This window comes from Vigna angularis, chromosome 1 (assembly GCF_016808095.1).
Source record: "Vigna angularis cultivar LongXiaoDou No.4 chromosome 1, ASM1680809v1, whole genome shotgun sequence".
Classification (NCBI taxonomy): Eukaryota; Viridiplantae; Streptophyta; class Magnoliopsida; order Fabales; family Fabaceae; genus Vigna; species Vigna angularis.
Window position 1 is genome coordinate 35,312,413 of NC_068970.1, and position 25,240 is coordinate 35,337,652.

Below are 25,240 nucleotides of genomic sequence, written 5' to 3' on the forward strand. Positions count from 1 at the left end.
AAAAAGATTTTTCGCCATTAGCATTCGCGTTAACGTCACCAACGATAAATTTTATATCTCACAAGTTTGACTATTGACACTTTAGATATGAACGTTCATCGACTCTAACCACTAGTTATCTTCATCCATCTAAATCCAATTACTAATAGATTCAAGTTGATCCCATTTTAGTTCCTGTCGTTAATAAATTACACACAAAACCAACTTATTGTAATATTTCCATCTTAGAATTAACTACTTCATCATTCCATTGATATTTATTTCAATTCATCACTAGCATTTTTATGATAGTAAGCACAAGCACAAAGAAAGTACCAAAAATCCATACATAATTAACTACTAGGACTGGTGTATTGACTAACACATTGAGATCATGCACATATCATTGCTCAATCACATTATTGATTATAAATTACTGTAAACCTAAGATATTTACAAGTTATCAATGCCCTTAAAAGAAAGGAAACCCACTAGCTTCTAATTTCTTCGATCTCTCTACCTTCCAATATGGATGAATAATTAAATATCTACAAAAAAAGTGAAGTTAAACAACTAACAAGGTCAAATTTTTTTCTACATCTTTTGTATATTATTACTATATGTAAGAAATAAATACAAAACACTATCTAAGTGTATGAAGTATCCAAGTAAAAAGTAGGGGACAAAATCCAAGTTTGGTAAGAAATGTACTTGATTGAAATCTTTGTTTATGATTCTTAAGTAATGATCTAAAGGATTGTAGAGAGGTGGGCAGGGAAAACCATTGGAAAAGAAAAATTGCACAGAAGGAAAAATGTGACTATATATAGAAACATCAAGTGAATATATAGGTGGAACTACAAAGGATTTTAGTTTGTAACCTAATTTGCATGAGAGGCTGGTCCAAAATACATTATCTCTCCTAAAGAGAGAAAATAAAGATAATGAAAAAGTTAGAAAACCTGACTGCTAGGTTGGTGGATGGAAGCCACAATAGTCCTGTGATTTCCATCCTTTAGATTGAGACTTGTTATTCCAGTCATAACATAATAAAAAGTTGCACTATTAAGGCCACTAGTTGGTTCGTAGGAGTCTGGGATGTGTTAGAATCTCAATGTTGAGTATTTGCTTTTGTCCCCCACTCAGACCTTTACAACTCCATCCTCCAACCCTTATGTGTTGATGGAATCTTACAGACCCATTTCTCTTAGTGTATAATTTTTTTATTCCTTCTTCTCAATTATAGACATGTTGTTTGGAAATTGGAGCTCAACTAAGTAGTATAACATTTCCCTAACTACTAAACATGACAACATTGCATCGTCTTATGTCATATACCCCTGTTTTCACATTTTTCACAGTTATTATTTTTTTATACCAAAATCTTATTATCTATTTTCAGAATCAGTATAGCTCTTACTGATGTTCCATATGTCAATTCTTGCTTTAGGGCATTGATTAGAATCTTCCCTGTTTGATTTATGTTTGATCCCAATCTTCTTGCATTGTTGTTTCAATCGTATAATCACAATTGTTATATATATTAACTAGCATATATAAAGAAAACAAATTCTTCTAACACATATAACTTATCATACCTGCTAAAGCAGCAAGAAGTATTTATTTGCCACAACTAGAAGGACCTATTATAGCCAAAAGCTTCCCTGGTTGTGCATAACTAGTTAGATCATTCAATAATTTTCTATTTTTTCCACTAGTAACTCTAGCCTGCAAATTCTCCCATGTCACTATTATGTCGTTCTCTTCCTCCATTTGTGTTCACTCTATACCAATTTGATTACATCTTGGTGTGGAGGTGATTGTTTATAGAGAAGAATTAATTGCACTCATGGCATACCTTCACCCGAGGAGCTCCATTTCATTTATTCGGCCATCGCCATTTTGAATCTCCCTCCCCTTTTGATACCCATCGTTACATTACCCACAACCCATTCACAATATAGTAAAACTAGAAAAACTTAAATCCTTGTTAACAAATAAGAGGAAATAACAGAAAATCATAATGCAAGGAAGCACGATGAAGCCAAGGTGTTTTTGGTAACATTTCAATATGCCACCGACCAATCGTAGTTTCAAATAGAGGTTGAAACAAATCGATGACCTTAAGTAATGTAGTTATGTCACACGTGAGAGTGTGAGCAAAAGGGGTTGAGCCATCACGGAAGTTGATGACACTTATAGAATTGGCCCACGAACGTTGCTAGTGGTGCTTCTGGCCGGCCATGAGATGAGCAATAATGGAGGAACCATGGAAGAAGGGGGATTCAGGGAGAAGAGGAGAATATGAGAGGTCACACACTCCTCATTCGTGCGAGTAATGTTGTCGATACCGCCGATGGTGATAGTGGAGCCAACGGTGGCTCTAAGAGGCGCAACGATGTATGGCTATGTCGGAGGTGCGACAAAGGTTCCAACAATGGCAAGCTTAATCACGACACATTTTGCTTGAGGGAGAAAAGGTGAAGCCCTTAGAGGAGATCTGATCGAAAGAGGAAGTTCAATCCCTTAAGATTTCTGATTTGAAGAGTGTTTTGAGTTGTGCTGAGTTTGAGAGAAAGACATGAGAAATAGTGAAGGTAGAGATCATTGTGTTGATGGTTGTGGGAGATGACGACATCTTCCGTCGATGGCATGGGGACGCAACAACTTGCGGGACTGTGCGTGAGGACTTCTGTGTAGAGGATTCATGGATACTGAAACAATAGATAAATTAAGGATTTAAACATACTATGACATGTGATAAACTAATAGTCATGGTAAAGTGTTACTATGACAAATCTTCTTGTCATAATAAGTTTTAAACATAATTTCAAATTTTCCACCACACCCAACATTCTATGAAGAGTGCAAAACACTTGTCATATTAAGTTTACCCCTTTTCACTTATTATGACAGATCTCAATTTACCAGTCATAATAAGTGTTACTTTTATTTTGAAAATTGCATCGATTACCTTATTATGACAGGTCCTCTTTTACTAGTCATAATAACGATTACTTTTATTATGAAGATGTTATCGATCAACTTATTATGACAAGTGAACTATATATGTCATAGTATCTGTCATAATAACGCTATCATCATTCTCATTATATCATCATAATGAACATCATAACAACATCAACCTCATCATAACATCGTCACACTGTTGTACCTAATCACCATCATGAAAGACATTAGTCACACTATTGTACCTAACCTCACATGCCTGTTGTACCAAAGAAACTCGTCCAAGTCGTCTTGCTCTTACAATTAAAGGACTTGTTTCCCTACTCCACAAAGACATACGAGTAAAAGTGTTGTCGCATCGCACATCAGGTACTATACTCACAAATGAGCTGGAGACCAGGAAAAACATCATTCCCCTCTTTCCGAATCACATGGTCGAAGAAGGTGCACACTCAAACACCACTCTTTTCCCTCATCCACAGCTAAAGACAACCTCTATCCCGCATCATATGGTCGATAACACAAAATTCAGAACTTACGAGATATAACAAGTAGACATGTCATTCCTCTCACATGTCCATCGATTAACCACAACCTTTGTACAATCCATTCACTTATCCATGTTCCGTCATCAATCAAGAGTCAAACATCACCCAAATGTAGCAACTAACTCACTTTCCTCGTGAAACACCATGTCTTGCAACCCATCAAACTTGGTCCTCGTCCATTCTCCATCCAAACTCAAATTCATAGAAAATACACTTGGATAATCTATTATCAATAGTGATAATCGATTATTCCAGTAAGGTTTACAAACTAAACTTTCGGGTTTTCAACTTACATAGAGATACCAATTATAACTCAAGATAATTGATTATTCTGGAGATAAAACTCTAAAACGACTCGTGGATAATCGATTATCACTCACGATAATCGATTAGTCCTGAAACCAAACCACACGAGAAAGATTCAAAAGGTTGATACAATCCATAAATAATCTCTAAACTTCATAGAAAGAAGATTAACACCTCAAGCACACATTCAAGCATCCTAGATACATAGAAAAATACCTAGATACTAACATTATATCTCAAGAATAATCCATAATCCTTAAAATACATATTAGAGACCAACACCTGAACACAAAATGAACTACTAAACATAGCCACTGGATTTAAACAATACAACCCCAACCTGCATATTATGAATCTCAACATTAGTATCCTATATATACCCACGTAGTACATGCTTATTCATCCTCCCAAAACCACCACGACACCATGCAATCATATTAATCCTCTCCATATTCTCATCAAGCCAAATAAAACTTCACAACAACAAGCATAAGTATCAAGTCCCAACCCAGAAACTCATGCACGCATTCATGTAGATACCGTTGCATGCATTCTAATTACATCATACATAAGAGAACAATATGATAGCCACAATATACATAATATCTTAATACAAGAATCATTCCCACATTCATATAACTACACCTATCCAGAAAATAAAAAATAAAAAGAAGGACATTACCGATGACCCTAGTCCGTCAGAAACAGCTAAAAAGCCATTAGTAATGCCTATTATCGACAGATTAGCGACGACCTGTTTTCTATCGATAAATTGTTTATCGCTAACAATTATCGATGGCCTTTTCCCTTTGGTAATTACCGAAAGGCAAAAGCCTTCGATAATTATCGAAGGACAAAAGTCTTCGGTAATTACCGAAGGACAAAGGCCTTCGGTAAGGACTAGGCATAATTAAGTGATAATCTGCTAGAGGGTGTTTTTTGTATAATCTGCTTTGTCTAGTATCACCGTGAAGCTGCTGCACCAGGAAAATTCAACACTTGATTCCGCCCTTACTCCACTTCCTAAGAGGCTACCTTAGATGTATAAGTTTCTGGTTATGGTGCACTACATAAAGCACCTTACACAGATCACCGCAACACCACTAAAAGGCCAATATAAAACTATGACATTGCCAGGAGTTTGACTCAAAATGACAGGAGCATACAACCTTTTATCGAACAGTTTGTGTGCAGACTGGCCAAGAATTCAAAAATCAAGCAGATTTCGAAAATGGTTGCACTGGTCCAATTAGCTTTTTAATTTCATTCCAATTCTTTTGAATGTTCTAATTCTTTTATATGGACTCAAGCTTTTGCTACAACTTACAAACAATGTTCAATGCACCAAATCAATTTTTAAAACAGTATAATTCTACTGCAGCAAATTATTTGAGCCAGAAAAGTGCTTAAAAGTGGATGAGTTCGCTAGTGAAAATGCACAGAATCATTTATAATCAGATTAGCTTTGCACAAAAATGTTTGGTTGATCAATATAAACTTGATTGAATGATTTTTCTTGACAGATTCAAGTTATATAACAATTTGGCATATCTAGTTCATGTGCAAGTCAAAACAAACAACTTTAGTATCCAAATTTTGAAACAACACTTTAATCAGACTTGGAACAATGAATTTGACTCCAAAACAACAATTAAAAGTTGCTCAAAGTAGCAGAAAAACGTATCGGATGGTTAGTAAAGATTTAGATGCTCATACCAGATTTAAAACACAAAAATGACCTAACAAATAAAGTATAGATTGACCAACTACTTTTAAGAGTGCTGCTGAATTTTTCTCAATGCATCCAAGCTATGCCTAAGAATTTCATGGCTCATATGGTATGCAATTGAATTTGGCCAACATAAAACTCTTAACATATTTGCTCAAACAAAATTTAGAGCCAATAAAACAATACCAGATTTATTCAAACAGTTTCAATGCAGTGATTTAAATTCCAAAACCTGATTGCACATTTGCCATCGAGCTCATTCTAATGAATTTAATAGCTCTTTGAAGATGGACAAAATGTATTCACAATCCAAATTCTCTTGATGCACAAAAATAAATAAAATAAGTAGCTGAATACTCAGAATTTATGACAAACAAAAGCTTTTTAATATTCGTTTCTATTTAATTGTTTTTCATATTTAATACTCTTGGCCAAGCTTTTTCTAACAAGTTTTAAACTATTAGAATGCACCAAAACAAATTAAAGAATGAAATTTATAATAGGCACCTTGCTAAAAAAATGTTGACTAAAACTAGTGGTTTGGATAGTGAAACTGTGTAGGGCTGCTACAAGTCCAAATTGCTTTGCCTAACCAAATTTAATTAATCAAAACAAAGTTGTTGGCACTAACTTTTGATGCAGAATCATATGATTTCAAAATTTGACTCGTCCAACCCTCTTTATGTAGCAAAATGCACAACTTAACCAACCAGATTTTAGGACACTGAATGAATGGACCTTTTGGATAAGCAAATTAGTGCTTATATGGTGTGCATCAAGTACTGGCTCAATTTGGCACTCCAACATAGATCCAATTTCAACAATTCAAATACAAAAAACACCAACAACTATACTACTGCACTGGTTTTAGAAACTGGAATGGTTAACACAACTCATGCACTTGAGCTCCTCATGGAGTTTGTCATAGCTCTTTTAATGTGCAAATAGTGCTTACTCATTCAAATTTCTCAGATTACAACAATACATCCAATTAAACCAGATTTAAAGATAGAAAATCAAATGCACATGACAACAACATTACAGGAAAGGATGATCAAATAAAAATGACTCAAAACAACAAATGAAGCGATTAAAATGAAGAAACACAAACAAATTAAAGCTGGCACAGAAACAAAGACTCAAACAAAACCTATAAACCCAAAATTTTCAATGGAACAATAACAGAACATGCAAAGACAGTGAAGGAAAGCTTGAAACAGTGTGGAATTAAAAGAGGAAACACTTAGCTCACTAGTGCACTTCGAACCTGGTTCTAGATACTTACATTCTAGTTTTATTTGCTACTTATTGTAGTTTTAGTTTTTACTTGGTTAGATTGTTTTGGTCCCCTTTTGTACGACTTGGGATTGTGGTGGGAATAGAGGAGAGGGTGCTTGTGATTGTCCAAAATTTATCATAAGCTTGATCATGGGGTTTGTGAGTTTTCCCATGTTTCTTATTGATTGATTTAGAGCTTGTACTAAGGTCATCAATTGGCCCAAGTATTAGTGAATATAGCTTTATTGTTTTGAAATGGATCATTATGTGTCATAACATAGGAAGACAAGGGAACTGGTTTTGGTTTCATTGTTGACTTTTTATTGTACAAACTTAAGGGACTCCTTCCCCTTCCTTAGTTGTAGCATGTGTTCTCATTGGTGAGTGTGTTGTGCTAGTTTATGTGAGTCAATTGCTGGTTAAATTGTGTAGTTTTTTTAAATCCATTATATCTAGTTAAAATGAAGAAGACAAAAGTTTTACACTAAAAAAAATGTCTTATTTCACTTTGTTGGCCGAAGAAGGAATGTCCAATTTATAGTAACAACCAAATCGTATCCTACTTAGTGAGGTTGATTAGATCAATCAACCTAGAATGTTGACTTCTATCAAAGCAAAAATCATTTAAAAGAACTATTTTCTCAATGGTTTGTTTCTCCTATGTGTACATGTGGAGTTATATATTCGAGACCTTCTTCTGTTGCATTTTTCTACTCGTTTTAAATGAAGATTGAAATATACTTAGGTGATCGTAATTTATCTTTATTGTACTTTACAGGATCTGTGTCCTCAAACCAGATGAGAGAAAGTATGAAAATCAATCTGCTACCAAGTAGGTGAAAAGAAGGGATAAAAATGGAAAATGAAATTCTTCTCCAGATTAAAACTCTCGTTGATGCCCTAAACCCCATAGTGGAAGAAGTGTCACATGATCATGAAGCAGAAACAGTTCAATTACCACAACCAATCACACAACTTACAAACATCAAACATCAGCATGATTCAAATTCCATTGCAAATAGGCGTTTTCGTCCTTAATAAAACTAACCTGGTTCGATTTGTAGAGAACGAGATGGCTTATTCGTCCAAGCCCAGAGCTGCACCAAACCTCCGCCTCGCTGAACGGACCAGGGAGCCCTTCCTTAGCACTGTCGCCTCCTTACGCCAACGACGACGAACCATGAAGCCTCCGCCAACCACTAAACCCTCGTCCCACGATGATTCAACTCTAATGGAGCCTCCTACCCACCACGATTCCCCAAGACATTGGTCAGATTGGGGGAAAACACAAATTAAAAAAGGATTTCGTGCAAGGAATTGACATAAAATAAGAAGGCAAATACCCACCACGTTGTCATAGAGATCACTACAAAGCACTCATCCAACGGTTTCCTAGCTAGAATTGATACAAAAACCAAGTCTTCGACCAAGTGTTTTGTGCAATGGAGAAGGGTTTAGTGTTTTCTTTTTCACCTTGGAGAAGGGACGGACATTAGCTGTTGGTGGGAAATGAGTTGTAGAGGGGGAAGATCGTGATTTGGGGCAAAATTAATCGAAGACATTACTGAAGGCTCTTAGGTCGTCAGTATTTTAATTCACCAACTCATTATCGAAGGCTCTAAGGCCGTCGTTAAATTTCCGCCGGTAAAAATCGCTTTTCCTGTAGTGGTCATCATACATTGGAGATTGGGTAAGCTTCCTTATACCTTGGCCAATACTAGACTTTCTATACACATAAGATCACAACAAGCCTATACTCTCCTTTAGTCTCATGTCCCTGTAGCATCTTTGTCACACACACACTCTCTCTTTTCCTCTCAATATTTCATGTAAGGTTTTCTACTTTTAAAATATTTTCCCTACAATATGTTTTCAATCCTTGAAAATTGCCTAGATCATGATCCCTAATATTGTTCAACTGGTTTTCAAAAACATAAACTTCCCTTTGACTCTTTCTACCTGTACTCACGCTTCTGCATGCTTTTACTTCCTATACCCCCACTTATAATTTCTAACCTAAATCATTAAATAGGAAAAGACCTTCTCGCCCTTAATAAAAAATATAAAAAAACCAAAAGGTTTCCCCCCTTTAAAACTTTGCCCTTTAGGATTTGAACCCATATCCATTCAATTTTGGATAAACATCTATATCAACAAGTTACAACACACATCACAAATTTAACAACCATATAACCACGTGTGTTTCACTTGTAAAACAAAATTAAATAAATAACATAGAATTTATGCTTTAGTTAAGACTTGAACTCATGACCACTTAGCCCATTAAAGAGCTCTCACCAACTGAGTTACATACCACCTTGTGAAAAACATGCAATTTCCATAAAAACATACTCATATCTCCTTACAATATTATTTCTAACTTTTACAATTTTTTTTGGTCTTACATGTAACATAATTACTCCTTTAAATATCCTCCCAAGAGCCACCAATCGAGGTGAAGTATCATCGTGAACATATGAATAGTGGAGTCAATTTCCTCCTCTGATGGGTTCTCAATAGCACAACTCTCATTTGTGCTCAATATATTTAAGGAAAAAACTTTAGGTAGTTCTATAATAGTTATTGTTGTGAAAACCCAAGTGAAAAAAGATGTTCAAACTAATCTTAAATGTGACATTTCTTGTGTGATCTTTTGTGTCACATTTAGCGTAACCTCATTCTTTATTTCTTATCTTAGTTGTTGCATAAACTTATACCTAAGGCATTAAAAAAAAAATAAGGATTCTCTATAGATTTTGCTTTGATGTAGGATCTAATTCCCACACTTGTAATAGTAGCACAAATAGATTCAGGTGCTAAGGTCATTAAACGGTAATACTTAGTATATTTTGACAACCTTGAGAAGTAAAGTACCTTACTTTAATCAACCGAAGAATTGTAAAAAATAAACAAATAAAAGTAGCATGTAAGTGTTACATAATAAATAACAAAAAATAAATTATTAGATATTTACTTACAATCCACATTATGAGTCCTTAAAATTATAAATACCAGAATGTTTAACACAAGCATGTTTTCACTTTTCATGTCGAGAAGTGGTGATGGAGGTTGAATTATACTAGTAGAATCTGCTAGTCATGTTTTATGTTAGTCCTACGTGATGGTCTCAAGCTTTTGCTCCATATAAGACAATAAGTGTGGGGTGATGTTATGTGCTTGAGTAACTTGTACTTTTTTCCCAACACCCTATCACTAATTACACAATGTTATTAATTAGTAGGTAGTGTGCATAATTAAAAATTAACATGAAAAACTAAGTACATTGTACTTACTTACCATTTCTCAATATGTTAGTTTTTGATAAATTTTACCAAGTTTCTTCATTAATTATGTATTTGGTATAAGGATTTTGATCATTCCATTTCCCACATACATAGTTTAGTATTTGTTTAAAGTAAAATTGATGAAATTTTGTTGTGACTGAAGAATGAATCTTTGATATCAATATCCCAATGTTAGGGATATCATAATGCATCTAAGGATGACAAAGTAAACACATGATTGCAAATTTTATAGTTACAATTAGTATTTAAAATAAGCATTAATAAAAGTTGATAAAAAAAGATATTTGAAATTGTACTAATGTATCATCTGCAAATGATGTTATTTTTTGTCTTTGTTACATGATCCCAAGATGAGACAAAGATGGAAATTTTCCTAGAAGCTAGTACATAGGTATTTTCTAAAAGATAATGTATTTAACTTAGAGGCCACACTATTATTAATATCAATGGGAGAGCATCACATAAGTAGCTTGTTGGTATAGATGTTTGTAAAGTTGTTCAACAATTTTTTCTCCAAAATTGGATTCTTCTTGGCATGAATTCTAATGTAGTTTCTATTATTCCCAAAGTGGATGGGGCAAAAGGTATCACTTAATTTCATCCTATTGTTATGGCCAATTTTTGGTTCAAGATGATCTCTAAGATTTTGACTAATAGGCTTGTGGTGATAGTAGTAGAATTGTTTCTCCTAAATGAGAACGACTTTATTAAGGGTAAGAGTGTTAATTATTGTATTTAACTTGCTTTTGAAGTAATTAATATTCTTCTTAAGATGGTCAATAAAGGTAATGCGACTTTAAAGATTAATATTTCCAAGGCATTTGATACTATTAATTTGGAAATTTTTAGTTAAAGTCTTACATTGTTTTGGATTTCAAGAGAGCATTTCTCAAGTTGGATTCTTCATATTTTGAATTTGGTCATCTTTCTAATAAGGTTAATGATAGTTTGGTTGGCTATTTTACCTGTAGTAAAAGGGTTAGACAGGGGGATCATTTATCACCCTTGCTTTTTTGTTTGGTTCAGGAGGTTTTGAGTAGGGATATTTCTACTCTAATCTCTATTAAATTTATTTTACCTATGGTTTATGTTAGGGGAATGTGATTCCCATCTCATAATCTATATGTCAATGATATCTTTGTTTTTTTTTTTCAATGGGATAATCCTACTAAAAGTCAATTTTACAAATCTACTACTTCTCCTTTATTTGTTAGAGTATCCAAAGGCTACTTCCTTGTTAGAGTATCTAGAGGCTATTCTTTTCCTATTTGATAATGGAGACGAATATGTGCCTAATTGTATTTTTAGGATTCTAGGTTGTTGTCACATAAATTTGCTACCTATTTTTACTCATCATGTTCATATGTTGTAGAATGAGTTAAGCTGATTTTGTTTGATGTTTTGTCACCAGCTAGATCTTTGATTTTATGGAAGCTACTTCATAAAGATCTATTGACTTCGATGTGTAAAAGAGAGGAACTCCATATGTTCTTTATGTAGAAAGAATGTGGAATCTTTAGCTAATTCATTTTTTGAATGTTTCTTTGCTGTTTGGTTTTGAGACTTGGCAAAAACATATTTTTGAAGGAGCTATAATATTCTTTAGTTGTATCGCTTGTAATATTTATGAAGAATCTTAGTAGTTCCTTGCTCAAAATGGTTAAAACCAAGGTTGTTAAACTCGAAAATTTACGTAAATTCGTGGGAGTTCGGTAAATGCAGATCGTCAACTTGACTCATAAACTTGTAAGAGTTTACTTTACATAAAAAAACAAGTATTAAAATATTCATAAATAATATATTAATATATTGTTATATGATATTATAAATAGGTTTATATTTTTTAGTGAAATATCACTAAAATTATTATTAATTGATCATATTGTATTATTATATATTTTTTTAACTATTTTTTAAAATAAATTTATTAATTTTACATATCATATTTAATATTTAATATAATACAAAAAATGTCTGAATTTTTCTATGTGAAGACTTTGAGATCCAAAAACTTTGAGTCTAAATGCTAGTAGAAACCCTATCTTACAAATTTCATCTTCCTTGACTTCCTAAGTTACCAACACATCAACCTTACTAGCAACAACCTTATGTGCTCAAAAGGAAGGCAGTATAAGAAGGTTGTAAACCACAAACACCATCACGAACATGAGCACTCATGAACGCGAGCACCCACAGACGCAAGGTCCAACGTGCGACGAACACCAAGTGATAGTAAGCAATTGCGATGACAAGCACCATAACAAGAAAAGGTCTAATAAATGCATGATGAAAAGTGCTTCAGAAAAAGGAATGAAGAAGTCTTGAATCAAAAAACACCCAAACCCTGATCCTAGAGAGTTTTCTCCATAAATACGCTCCAAACAACCATTTTCATTTAAATGTTTTTTTTTCCTCATCGAAAATGCCAAATCGTTCCAAACTCGCAAGTTTGATCGAGTGAATTGAGTCTACGTCTAATTCTACTGAGTTCACTTGAAAAATAAATTTATTTCCAAATTAAGTCGAAAACCGTAAGTATGAACATAAAATTATTCGAGTTAACTACTTAACTCACAAGTTTAATAACCATAGTTAAAACAATTATTGTTAGTATGGTAATTTAGATAATATGAGGCGAATGAGAAATGGTTGGCATCATGTCCTCTATTTGAAATATGTAGTATACCGACATTTCAAAGCACAAAAATTGACAAATTTGTGAAAAAGGATGAAATCTGGAGACATATGCGTGGAATAAGAGAAGATTAAGTCCAAACAAGAGAGAAACATATCTATGGTGATGTGTTTAATCACTAAAAAATGCAGGCCCGACATCATCCATCTTGTTAGAATGATTTAGTTTGGCTGTGTGTTTGAAAAGTCACTTAGTGGGCTTTTCTTTGTCCTTTTTACAATCATGTAGAATTTGTTTCTTCTAAGCAATGTGAAGTGCCTCCTCATGTGAGTAGCGTAAAGGTTCTACGAAACCTTAGTGCAAAATAAGGTTTTTATTATCTAATTACACCATCTTACTATTAAAAAAATCATTTAATTACTCCAGATGACGAACCAATGTTCATACGCACTAGTGTAGAAAGGGCTTTAGACGTCTGTTATTTTGGGCTTTTAACGTCAGATTCTGATCCGACGTCTTTATGGGTTACGTTAATGGGACGTCGGATTACACCAAAACCGACGTCTAAGGGCACTATAGATGTTGAACATGGCATTAACCAACGTCTACTGCAGCTCGTGTCTTTGGGTAGCGTAGTAGCACCTTCTTCCTTGTTTCCTCATAAGAAAAGCTTGCGTCTTCTAGACCTCTTATGGCATTTCAACCGAAAACCGAATCTGGGTCCTTGCCTAGTTCCATTCCAACTGCCAATGAAAAAAGAATACGGTGACATAAGAACTAGGCAAGGACCTAGGTTCGATTTTGGGTTGAAATGCTATAAGAGATCCAAAAGACGCAAGTTTTTCTTACGAGAAAACTAGCAAAGGGAGAAGGTGCTACTATGCTACCCAAAGACACGAGAAAAACTGCACAAAAACTCATTTTAATCGTTCAAATGGAAGATAATCCATCAAAGACTAATTTAATCGGAGTAAAAGTAAGTTTAAACGGTTAAAAAGAGATAAAACACACTTAGAAATGCAATGCCGCGGAGAGAAAAGGCGAGGAGGAAGCCGATGAAGTGCGCGTAACCGCGGGTTCGCGATTTCTGATTTAACAGGAATCAAGATGTCGGTGCCCCAAGTTCCTGACGTCTATTCTCGACTAGACGTCGAGGACCTCAATAATATGACGTCCATTCGATTTAAAGATTAATATTTGCGGTGTATATAAACGTCGGATGTAAGAGGAGCTGACGTCCAAAACAACTTTTCACCTACCCTGTCAGGCCATTTAGGCGTCGAATGTAAGGGGGACCGACGTCTCAATGACTATCTAGACGTCGGTGTGGTGGGATATGACGTCTAAATGGTGAAAAAAAAGACTTTTCACATTCTGACACTACCTTTTTGGCGTCTAATTGTACGAACTGACGTGGTTTAAAGTATAGACGTCGAGCCCCCCATGAACCGACATCGCCAAGGCCAACTTATTTACCAAAATGCCCCTGATCAATCTTTTACGTTGGATATTGTGGGATCCGACGTCTTAGGGGTGACATTAAAGGTCATTTATGCACTAGTGTACTGTGTTGTAAAAGTCATCACATTTTTACATCCAACATGCATATGACTTAAAATAAACATTTATGGTGGTTCGAGTTAAACTTAAAAACAATAATTTTCATATATATATATATATATATATATATATATATATATAATGATAGTGTGTATTAGTCATCTTTAACATTAGTTTTATCATGTTTAATCGAAAAGTAATAATATTTTACATCATTTATAAAATTAAAAAGAAAAATAGTCATATTTTGATGTAACGACATAAAATATGACTATTTCGTTTAAAGTTTATTTATTTCGTTTAGTCACATTATAAGTATGAAATAAAATATTTATAACTAAAGATTCAATTAAATTATATAATTTTAACTAAAGTTTCTTACACTATAAAAATAATGAATTTTAAGAGGGGTTATTTTCTGGCGATTATGGAAACCCCAAAAAATTTCCAACTGTTCATAATAGAAACCGTTTATAATTTTTTTTTTATTTTTGAAATAAATTTTCAAAAATATCTACCCAACTCGTTCCCTTCCCCTAAAATACTTCACGACACATTCCTTTGAAAAATATCCACCACGCCTTCATTTCTGCTCCTAATTTTCCCCAAACCCTAATTCTCTCTCTCAAATCATTTCTGCCTTCATACATTTTCCTCTAAAAGTTCACCATAATTATTTTTCTCCAAGTCCCTTTCCCGCACCATCTTCTTGTTGGTCTTCCCCTACGTTGTGTTCGTTGTCGAGGCGTCGAGGCGTTGTGGCTGCGTAGGTCGTGTTCGCTCTCAGAGTTCCTCGCATCTGCGTAGGTCACTTCATTTTCATTCCATTCATTGATTCGTTTTTCTTCCCGTTCATTTTCACTCTACGTGTTTGAACTTATGATTACTCTCGAAATTGAAACCATAGAAAAGCACATTTTAGGTTTCTGATTAGTCTTGTGTTTTCTAAGAATATTAATGTATGAGAAGGGTGTGAAGTATAAGGAAGTGAGAGGCGAGGCAAGGCAAGGGGTGGGAATGATGAATCTCTTGAGCTCTGTTCCAACACAAACAACGAGGAAGCCTTTTGGAACCATGTCTGCACTGTTGGGAGCAGAGGAAGATGTTCCTCACGGATCTTGTTACACTTAAGAAATTTTAGGAAAACCCAATTCATTTGTTTTGGTTCTGAGGGACTTTCTCATTTTGCTTAGTTTTTGTTTTATTTTTTGTTTTTCTTTATACCACATCGTTTTGGTTTGAACATGACCGAATGCGTAATGTGTGAGACAGGAAGTGTCTCCATTAACGTCAGGGAGACTGTCTCACAACAGTGAACCTTTGAACGGTGGTGCTTCTTTAACTGGAACGAACAGTCCACCAATCTCTCATTCTAACGAGTTTGACGATGTTGTCAATAAAAAAAATATCCAGTTCAGATTCATTGGCTCATGCTTTAGGAATCCAAGAGCATTATGGACGCGTTCGCGATCTACGTTTGGGTCCTTGCTTATCTAAAGTCTTTGGAGTCAAAGCTCGTTCTCATAGTGGATCATCTTCAGTTGCCCCTTCTAATAATGAATTACAAACTCAGGTTAATGAATATTTTATCAATTACTTGGTTTGTTCCTTTTATGATTAACTTGTTAGGTATAATTTTTCTTACTTTTTAAATAATTTCATCTGTTACAGGTATCTTCATTGACATCACAAGTCAATGACATGACATCACAAGTCAATGAAATGAAGGAAATGATAGCAATTATGTTGCAAATTTATCAGGGTCAATTACCTTCAAAGTTTGCCTCATTTCAATAATCGGTAATAATTGTTATATTTATTTGTATGATTTTTTTTAAATATATAACCGACTAACTATTATGTTATATTGTAGGTATCTAATTAAGGAAGCGTGCCAAACAATGAATGTAATGAAGATGAAGAAAATTAGACATGTATGAACAATTAGTTATGTCTGGATTGATATGCAATGTATGAAGTTTTGAGGAAGCAAATATCACATGTCATCCTTTTAGTTGTGTATGTATTGATATGCTAGTATCTTTAAGTGCTTTCCTAAAGCTGCCAAACAAGGGAGGGATCATCCTCATTAGTCCCTGAGCTAGTCTCCATGTATATTTCATCTTTTGAATCACTTTTCTTGTTAGTCTCTCTTAAATATAGTTCTAATTTTATTATGGCTATTTCTAAATATTAATATGGTTGTTTCTGATGAATGAGTTTCATTTGTTTTGGATTTTATGGTGCTATCTTGTTCGTTGCCATGTTGACCGAAAATGGTATCTATAATAAGCTTGGTGCAGAGGTAAGAAATTATGTTTAAATTCTATAATAAAAATTTGAGCATGATTTATGTAGAGAAAACTCAAGTTATTAGCTTTGCAGTGTTATTGATTTTGTATTGGCAGAATAGTACTAACAGCAACCAACACATTTACATATAAATATGAATATGAATATATAAAGACTTGTATTGCATAGGAAAAAAATAGTAGAATTTTTTAAATATGAATATGAAATTGTTGCTACAATCCCAGCACTAAAATAAATAATAGGGATGAGGGTCTTGGGCTTATTTTTTCGAAGCCACATCAAATATCCAAGTGCAGCTAGGGATATGCTCAACACCTGTAAATAGGCAAGGGCAGAAACATTTTAAGTTACACATAATACATATACTACAAACTGCACATGAATTAAGTCGTGTTTTCACTAATAACATTTACAAACATAGACAAACAATCTCATCATTTAAATGAATGTATAATTAAAAGAAGTTCCAAATTTCAGGAAAATAATACTGATAAGGACTGTATTTCAGTATTAGAAAGAAAACTAAAAAACTAAAAGGCTATAAACGAAAGGACACACCAAATTCGCATTAGCCTCAAGGCCCTGGAGAATGTAGTCCCAAGTAAATTCTATTGTGTGGAAATTGGTGATCAAGAAGAACCAGTAGTTCAAGTATCTTTGGGTGGATGCTTTGATGGAATGATTTGGGAAAAAGATATATTGATAAATAAAAATAAAAATTTGAGCTATCACTACATTTTCGACAGTTTTGGAAGAAACCCTTGAAAATAGGGGCAGTTATAAGAAACCCCGGCTATTCCCTGCGGTTTCTGCAAAACCCCGGCTATTTCCGATTGTTTCTACAAAAAACCCTGACTATATCCGACGATTTTTCAAAAACTCCTGAAATTGCGACAGTTTCGTAAAAAACCACCGGTAATGTTTAACGACACTGCTTTTCCCAGAGGTTTTTTCCAATTGCGTGAAACAAATTTTTCAGGGATTAAAACCGCCGGTAAGACTAAAAATAACTCCTGCAAAAATTATATATTTTTGTAGTATTATATTATAAATAAAGATAAAAGAAACCTCAAATAATAAAATTAAGTCTAAGTACACTTAACTCTTATCAAAAAATGATAAAATTAATTATTAGGTATCTTTATTTTTTTTATTGAAACACTAATAAAGATCCTCACATTGATTTATTAGATAATTAACAGAAAAGTAATGGTATAATAAACAAATTTTTAATTAATGAATCTTAATAGTATCATAATAGTCTCTGAAGAACTTTTTTATTTGATTAGTATAGAATCTGATAGCATTTTAATAAGTAGATATTGATATTCAATATCATAAAATAGACTTATAAGTTTCATTTAATATAAGATATTGAACACGGATGCAAGAGTAGAGTAATTAGAAAAGGATAGATTTATTTTGTGTTATACGTTTTTTACAAGGCGTTTGAGTTACATGGCAATCAATGAGTATATGCACTCCGGTAATAATCCATGTTAATAGCAATTCTAACACATTTTGTCAAGAAGAAAAGTCAAATATACTTTTCTTATTATAAGGAGAAAAAGAAAATATAAATGTTAAGGAGAAAAACATATTTAAGTTTTATTTTGTAACGTAACTTCTGAAAGGAATATATATATATATATAAAAGTCTTTCAATTTATTTGTGTGATGTCTTCCTATATACATACACACATAGATGTATATCTACATTATCTTTATTATCTTTCTTAAAACTTAGGGTTTGTGAGATCCAAGCTCCACTTGGTGAGTTTCATCATTGAAGTCCACACTTCCCTTGTACTGATATCTTCTAGCAACAAATATAAAAAAGAACAGGTTGAAGGTGGCTAACACTGCTATAAGATAGTAAAAGTAGTCTATTCTGCCAGCATTTATATCATTTGTCAACCAATCTGGGTGGCTAGATTTTCTTGTACTGTGATGAACCACATTCACTATTATGGTGCTCACATAGTTAGCAACAGCAAAAGAACAGGAAAACAAGGAATTGCCAATGCTTCTCATATGTTCAGGAAATTGTCTGTTGAAGAACTCAATTTGTCCTATTATATTGAATGCCTCACAGAGCCCCATAAGGATCAAGTGTGGAGCCAGCCAAAAGACTGACATGGGAGCAATTCCAAGTGGTGTTGGATTTGAATTTGCTGAATCCCTTCTCAGTTTTTCAACCATGCCAGCAACAACCATGGAAAGAATAGAGAAAACCATGCCAATTCCAATTCTTAGGAGTAGAGTGATGCCCCCTTCATGGTTGGTAATTTTTCTGAGCTTTGGCACTAAGAATCTGTCATAGAATGGGAGCCACAAAGCTATGGTGATTAATGATATGACTGTCACTGAACCAGCTGGGACTTGGAAGTTGGGTCCCAGGTGTCTGTTCATTTTCATTGCTTGTGACACAGTAAATGTCCCTTGTTGTACCATGGAAACGAGACTAAGGATCCCTGCTGCCCAAATTGGGATAATTCTGACTAAGCATTTCACCTCTTCTACTTTTTGGATGCTAACCAGCCTCCATCTATTCACTATGGTCCCATCTGTGTTTAACTCACCTTCCATTATTAAAGCAGCTTTGTTCAAGGCCCTAGCAAAATCCAAGTATCAACATAAGTTCACTATGTTAATTAGTATTTTAATGCTTGTTTACAGATTAATTAAAGTAGAAAAGGTAAATCATAAAATTTACTTTTAAATCTGTGCGGTATTGTTAATTTAGTCTTTGTAAGAAAAAAAAATGGTTTTCTTAAATAGATATTAGTTTCTGTAAAGTATTAATAGATATTATTATATTATAAAGCGAATTGCTTTTTCGTGTAGAAGTTTGTTAAAATAATTGAGGTTTTGAAAGCAATTAGTAGACATCTTTCATGATATTCATGGCACATAACAACTATAATCATTGGGCAATGATATATATATATATATATATATATATATATATATATATATATATATATATATATATACATGTATTAAAAACATAAGAGAAGTTCCTCCACCACATGTATAAAAGTTTTGCTAATGGAACTCAAATGAAGATTTTAGTCTTAATGACAGCAACGTTTCTGACCTGAATTGTTTGGTTAAAGGCAGCTTTGACACAACGGTGGTCCCAGTAAGTGGAGGATCATAGAAAAACCCTTCTTGCTTCTCCTCACTCATTGGAAACCTGAGTTTTCTCTTTCTATAAGCAGCCATTAGAACTTGAGCAACACCAGAAAAAACGCTTCCTTCAGGCTTCACACGTACATAAAGGTTTGTTCCCACAAAGAACATGATTATGGAGCAGAGCATGCAGAGAGTAGGTATCCCAAACCCGATTTTCCAGCTGATAGAGTCTTGGATGTAGACCACCACTGTCTGAGTGACCAGAAGGACCATGGTGAATGTGGTGTAGTACCAGTTGAAGAAGCTGTTGATCCCTTTCTTCCCTTCTTCAGTCGTTGGATCAAATTGGTCAACACCAAATGGGATGCTGCATGGTCTAACCCCAGAAGAACCTATGGTTAAACAGCATAGTCCCAAAATCAACACACCCATTTGAGAATTGCTTGCCCTAACACACTTCCCAGATGCCAGTTCCTCAGGGCTACAAGATGGAGGGTGCAACTGTGGTAACCATGATGTTAAAGTCACCACCACCATCCCCTGTTGCGAAACATTCCATTCAAATATATTATACCAAAAAAAATAAAATATAAAAAGAAGTAGAAGTGATTATGCATTATCATAAACTTTAAAAACTAGAATTATTAAATGCATGAAAAATTTGTGTTCGTACAGTGCACCTGTCTGTATGATGCTTGCTTTGCACATTTTTCCTTATAATAAATAATACGAAAAATAGTCACCTTCAACATTTAATGCTAACGCAGGTAGGACATGTGGGTGTTTATGAAATTTGTCGTTCATATATGAAATTGATTATTGAATAAACTAGAATTGCATAATAGTTGTACGAAATCAATCAAATTTGAGAAAGGAAAACAACTAGTGAAATGGTAGCTCTGAGGGACTGTTAAAGAATTTTTATGACTTTAGAAAACAAGAAAACCACGTTTGATTGTCTCCCAAATTATTTAATTATTTTTTTTTCAATCATAACAATATTTGACTACATGTATTTATTTAAAAAAATATTTTAACACATATTTTAACAACATTTTATATATTATGCGAAAATATTGTCCAAAAATGTATGTTAATATAATTGTTCTATTATTAGGTTGATTGAATGGCACATGCATAACTTCCTCTTATATCGAAGCCTACAAAAAAAGGCGAGGTGAGTAAATGTGCAAGTTGTATTAAATTTAGACCTAAAAAGAAAAGTTGTATAAAGTTTTGTTTTTTATTCTGAAAAATATGAGAGAGCTTACCAAAAGGGTACCAAATGATGCAAAAGCTATGGTCCGGAAACGACCAACATAGGCGTCAGAAATGAAGGCACCAACTAGTGGGGCAAAGTTTGTGATCCCAAACCATAAACTCAGAATGTTAGAAGCAGTAACTTGGTCCAAATGAAGTTCTCTTGTCAAATACACCATAAAGTTCGCAAATAAACCAAACACTGCCAACCTCTCAAAAGTTTCATTCCCTGCAACGTTAACCAAAATCCAACAAAAAACAATAATTGATTATCAGTATTTTACTGGGAAGAGTCTTTGTAGTTTAATGATTTTCTTAAGTTATTTTCTAATTTGAGCTTCAGTTCTATGTAAGAGTTTCACTCAAAGTCACTTCTCCTCTCTTAAACATAGGATAATGATAATTGCTTTATACACTGCTAAATTTGTCTGTAATTATGGTAGTTTTAAAAAATTATTATCATAAGGAGAGAAAGTGATAACAAAATTATTACATTCTTAAATTTTCCAGATAAGAGAGTAAAAAGGAGACAGTTCATAATGTTTATGAATTAAAACAATTACAAGTATTAGTAAGAAAACAACTAATGTAAGAAATTATTAGACAAGAATCTTAAAAAAAAGACAAATGAATTAGAACAGTGTTTTCTAAAATATAAGGTAGAAGAAGTATAAATTATTGAGTTGAATCTCTTAAGTGAAGTTTTGTACTAAGTTTTGGTTTTTTAAAATTGTGTGATTAAACTCAATTGGAATTGTGTAGTTAAGAACTCTCTACTATCTTTCTCTTGCTATCTGAGACAGACTGTAGTTGTATCTTAATTGAAAAGAGTGTGAATATATATGCATGAAGGAATGAAGTAGTGGAGAGAAAATCATATGTAGCAAGATAAAAAAAGAGAAGTAGACCTAAAATAAAAGTTATGGCCTTCCATCCTCCACGCTTCTTCTTGCGGTTGGTATGTGGTAATTCAGAAGCGGCTTTAGGAAGGTTTCTGAGGGTTGGCTCCATTTTTACAGATGGTGAAAAACATGAAGAAATGCATCTTCCAAGCGACCAAGAAGGAGTATTATCATGGTCATGAGTACCCAACATCTTTTCACTATTTCTCACTTGTTTGGTTGTCTTGGCCGACATCGGCGCATTCCAAAATGTTCTGTATCTGAGTGTTATAACTAGGTTTTGGTGGATGAAATTGCTGAGGAACAAGACCCATATTTATATGCAAAAAACAAAGATATGTCTGAACGGTGCTGTGGGGCAACATTGCATATGGTGCTGAATTTCTAATAAATCTATACTCAGAAATACTCTTTTCCACTATAACTATTTATGATCTCATGCCCCCTCAATATTTATGATATTACATGTATATATATAAATTTCATAACGAGAAACATTTTTCGAAAATTTAAACATAAGAAATAACTAACATTTCATAAATTTAAAAATTGAAATATTAAATTTATCAATTCAAAAGTACATATACCAGAAACGTAATTTTCTCTTATGATAATTGCGTAACGTGTTTGTCATCATGAGTAGTGGAGTGGGGTGAGGGGGACCAAGTTCTTCCAATTTGTATCCCTCGTCACAAAGTTACACATTCAAATGTGATGAACCAATTTGCTTTAACAACCTTAGGTCATTCCAAATATTTACAAAAGAAAAAAGGCGCCAAGTCGTTAGTCTAAAAATCACTGAGAAAAAATGTTTTATTCAAAAAATTTCAGCTTTTAACTTTGTAGAAGACCCGTGATTGACTTGATTGTAAATGGAAATAAAATAGAGTTGTCTACGTAACATCTAATAAAAAATTACATTTTAGACGTGACATTGGTTTAAACACAAAATCTTTCTATAAACTACATTTTTAGAGTTATGGAACTTCTCTCCAGGAGCTTTTCTCATGTGTTCATCTATTTGAATATCAGAGATCGCTTAAGTAATAACAACAACTAGATCTTCAAGTCTACCTGATTGGTTTCTTCAAAAGAGTAAGTTAGTTTATACTATTTTTCTTTGATCTTTCTTGTTTCCTTTGCGTACAAACCGTAGTATTTTTGCATGTGTCATCTGAGTCTTTTATAAGACTATCTGCTGATCAGTGATTCTAATGGTATACCTTGATCATGTTTATGTGATTGTGGGTGCAGATAGAATTCTTTGAACTGGTGGAGTCGTCTTAGCTCTTGTAGAGCAGTTGGATCCTCTCACTAATGCAAAAACAGCGTATAACGTCACGCATTCAACGTCTAACTACTTAATAGCCAACATTAAAAATGACCGGTGACAATTTTGTAAATAATTCCAATTATTAAACGTCGTTTAGAATTATAATTCGACGTAAAAAGATATAAAACGTCGAATGTCTCAGCGTTAGACGTCAAAAGGTTAGTGAATTCAATAAAACTTTTCTCGAACGAAGTTTGACGACCCTCTTCTCTGCTCAAACTTTTCTCGAACAAAGTTTGACGACCATCACATGTAATCTTTCTTTCATTTGATACAAATGCATGTTAATTAACTACTTTAGGTATGATTTTCGTTTTGTTTTCACAGATTATTTTCGTGTTCTTGTTTTTCATAGGCACATTCTGCTTTCTCTCTCACTAGTGGCAACACTTTATTTTGATGAACCCACCTTTTGAAGGTTAGTTTTCATTTTGGTTTTGAAGAACTTATTTGTTGAACTTGTTTGTTGTTTGTTATTGTTATTTGTTGTTGATTCTATATTACCCTCATAGTTTTGATTTTCAGGTCTCGTAGAGTTGTAAAAAAGGATTACAATTAATTAAAAAAATATATAAAAAAACTTATTAACGTCGTATGATGTCAATTTAACCTCTCTCAATATGACGTCGTTCTCGAATTCGACGTGAAAGGCCAAAAATATTTGACGTTGTACTTTGGTTTTGTACTAGTGTTTGTAAGGTAAGGGAAGTTAAATACCTTGCTTTAAGTTTTAAGTAATTTGATAACATGAGTTGGCATGTTTAAGTTGAATTAAATGTGTTGATAGGGGGAGCTATGTGAAAGTTAAACCCAAACCCTTGTGTATTTTTTATGCTGACAACAACAGAAATGTTTCAGTAAGTTACTTGCACAACAACATAAATGTTTTAATATGCAAAGTTGCATTTACATGTGTGTTTGTGCTTGAATTGTTTGGTTTGGATACTTATTGTGGTTATACATGGGTTTATATTTGTGGTATGCATGTTCATTGTTTTGAATGATGAAACTCTTTGCACAAGGCATATCTGTATGAGTTAATCGATTATAATGTTTATGTAATCAGTTAGATTCATTAGATATCAACAAATGCTTAACTATGACAAACTGCAAGTTTTAACCGATTACATTATATGTATAATCGATTAAAACTCGTGTCTTTGCTTACACCTGATTGTTGAGTGCAGTGATGTGTTTTCAGATGAAAAAGTTTTCAAATTTGCTTAAGTGTCATACTTAACCGATTACACGATTTTCTTAATCAGTTAAATCTCGTGCACACTGAAAATTGTTTTCATGATAAGTCTTAACTAACATAACGATCATATTTTGAATTCTTTTGACTTATATTAATTGTGTAATCGATTACATTAAATGCGTAATTTGTTAAATATATTTTAATATAATTCTGGTATAGCAGTGTTAATTGGTTAACCGATTACATTAATATGGTAATCGATTAAGATGCGTTAGACTTGAGAAAACTATATATTAATGCATAGCTCTCTACATAGATAATTAACTTTTGATCTTTCATCTTTAATATCTGATCAAGTGAGTTGAGATAAGATTTTGTAGGGGTGCTTATTCTCCAAGAACTAAGAAGCGTTAGTTTGGAAGATTCAAAGGATTCTTGAAGGAATTCTTGTTGTGCTTTCGTTTCCTGATCATCATCCGCACTCTAAGGTGTTCTAAATCATACCAGTGTTGATTTTGTAGTATGTGGATTGTGGTTTTCCTGTTGCCGGTGGCCAGGAAGAGAACGTGAGGTTCTGATTTCTTTGAGAGGTGTCTCAAAGGGTTTCTGTAAGAAGAGGGTTGTTCTTTCTGTTTTGTGTTCTTCTATATTAGATTTGAAGTTGAAGAGGAGATTGCATTAAGAGAGGGTCTCTGTATATCTTGTTGTATAACTTAATCTTTATAGTGAAGTGGCTTTCAATCTCAGATTGATTAAAGGAGACTAGATGTAGGCATTAGGCCGAAC

The 25,240-nt window shown here is 33.6% G+C and overlaps 1 protein-coding gene and 2 long non-coding RNA genes across 4 annotated transcripts; 1 reads left to right on the forward strand and 2 right to left on the reverse strand.

The window, feature by feature from the left end:
• Positions 1-312: 312 nt before the first annotated feature.
• Positions 313-8,681, reverse strand: LOC108321463 (uncharacterized). Its single transcript, XR_001831495.2, has 3 exons — positions 8,158-8,681; positions 7,859-8,051; positions 313-527 (listed from the first exon to the last, which is right to left on the reverse strand). It is a non-coding gene; the product is annotated as an uncharacterized LOC108321463 (long non-coding RNA).
• Positions 8,682-14,871: 6,190 nt separating this feature from the next.
• Positions 14,872-16,487, forward strand: LOC128197956 (uncharacterized). 2 transcript variants are annotated; one of them, XR_008250716.1, is made up of 4 exons: positions 14,872-15,117; positions 15,583-15,883; positions 15,982-16,110; positions 16,184-16,487. It is a non-coding gene; the product is annotated as an uncharacterized LOC128197956 (long non-coding RNA). The 2 variants fall into 2 exon arrangements; XR_008250715.1 differs by having other exon boundaries at positions 14,872-15,113.
• A 1,742-nt stretch (positions 16,488-18,229) lies between these two features.
• On the reverse strand, positions 18,230-22,221 carry LOC108321371 (protein NRT1/ PTR FAMILY 2.13). Its single transcript, XM_017553114.2, has 4 exons — positions 21,930-22,221; positions 21,033-21,250; positions 19,724-20,301; positions 18,230-19,237 (listed from the first exon to the last, which is right to left on the reverse strand). The coding sequence occupies exons 1-4, from the start codon at positions 22,156-22,158 to the stop codon at positions 18,367-18,369; spliced, it is 1,896 nt and encodes a 631-aa protein (XP_017408603.1). The 5' UTR covers positions 22,159-22,221; the 3' UTR covers positions 18,230-18,366.
• Positions 22,222-25,240: the final 3,019 nt, after the last annotated feature.

Coding starts and splice junctions, on each gene's coding strand:
- LOC108321371 (XM_017553114.2), bottom strand. CDS start 22,158: ATGTCGGCCAAGACAACCAAACAAGTGAGAAATAGTGAAAAGATGTTG. Junction 20,302..21,032: donor CATCATTTGGTACCCTTTTG/GTAAGCTCTCTC, acceptor GTTTCGCAACAG/GGGATGGTGGTGGTGACTTT. Junction 19,238..19,723: donor CCTTTAACCAAACAATTCAG/GTCAGAAACGTT, acceptor GGATTTTGCTAG/GGCCTTGAACAAAGCTGCTT.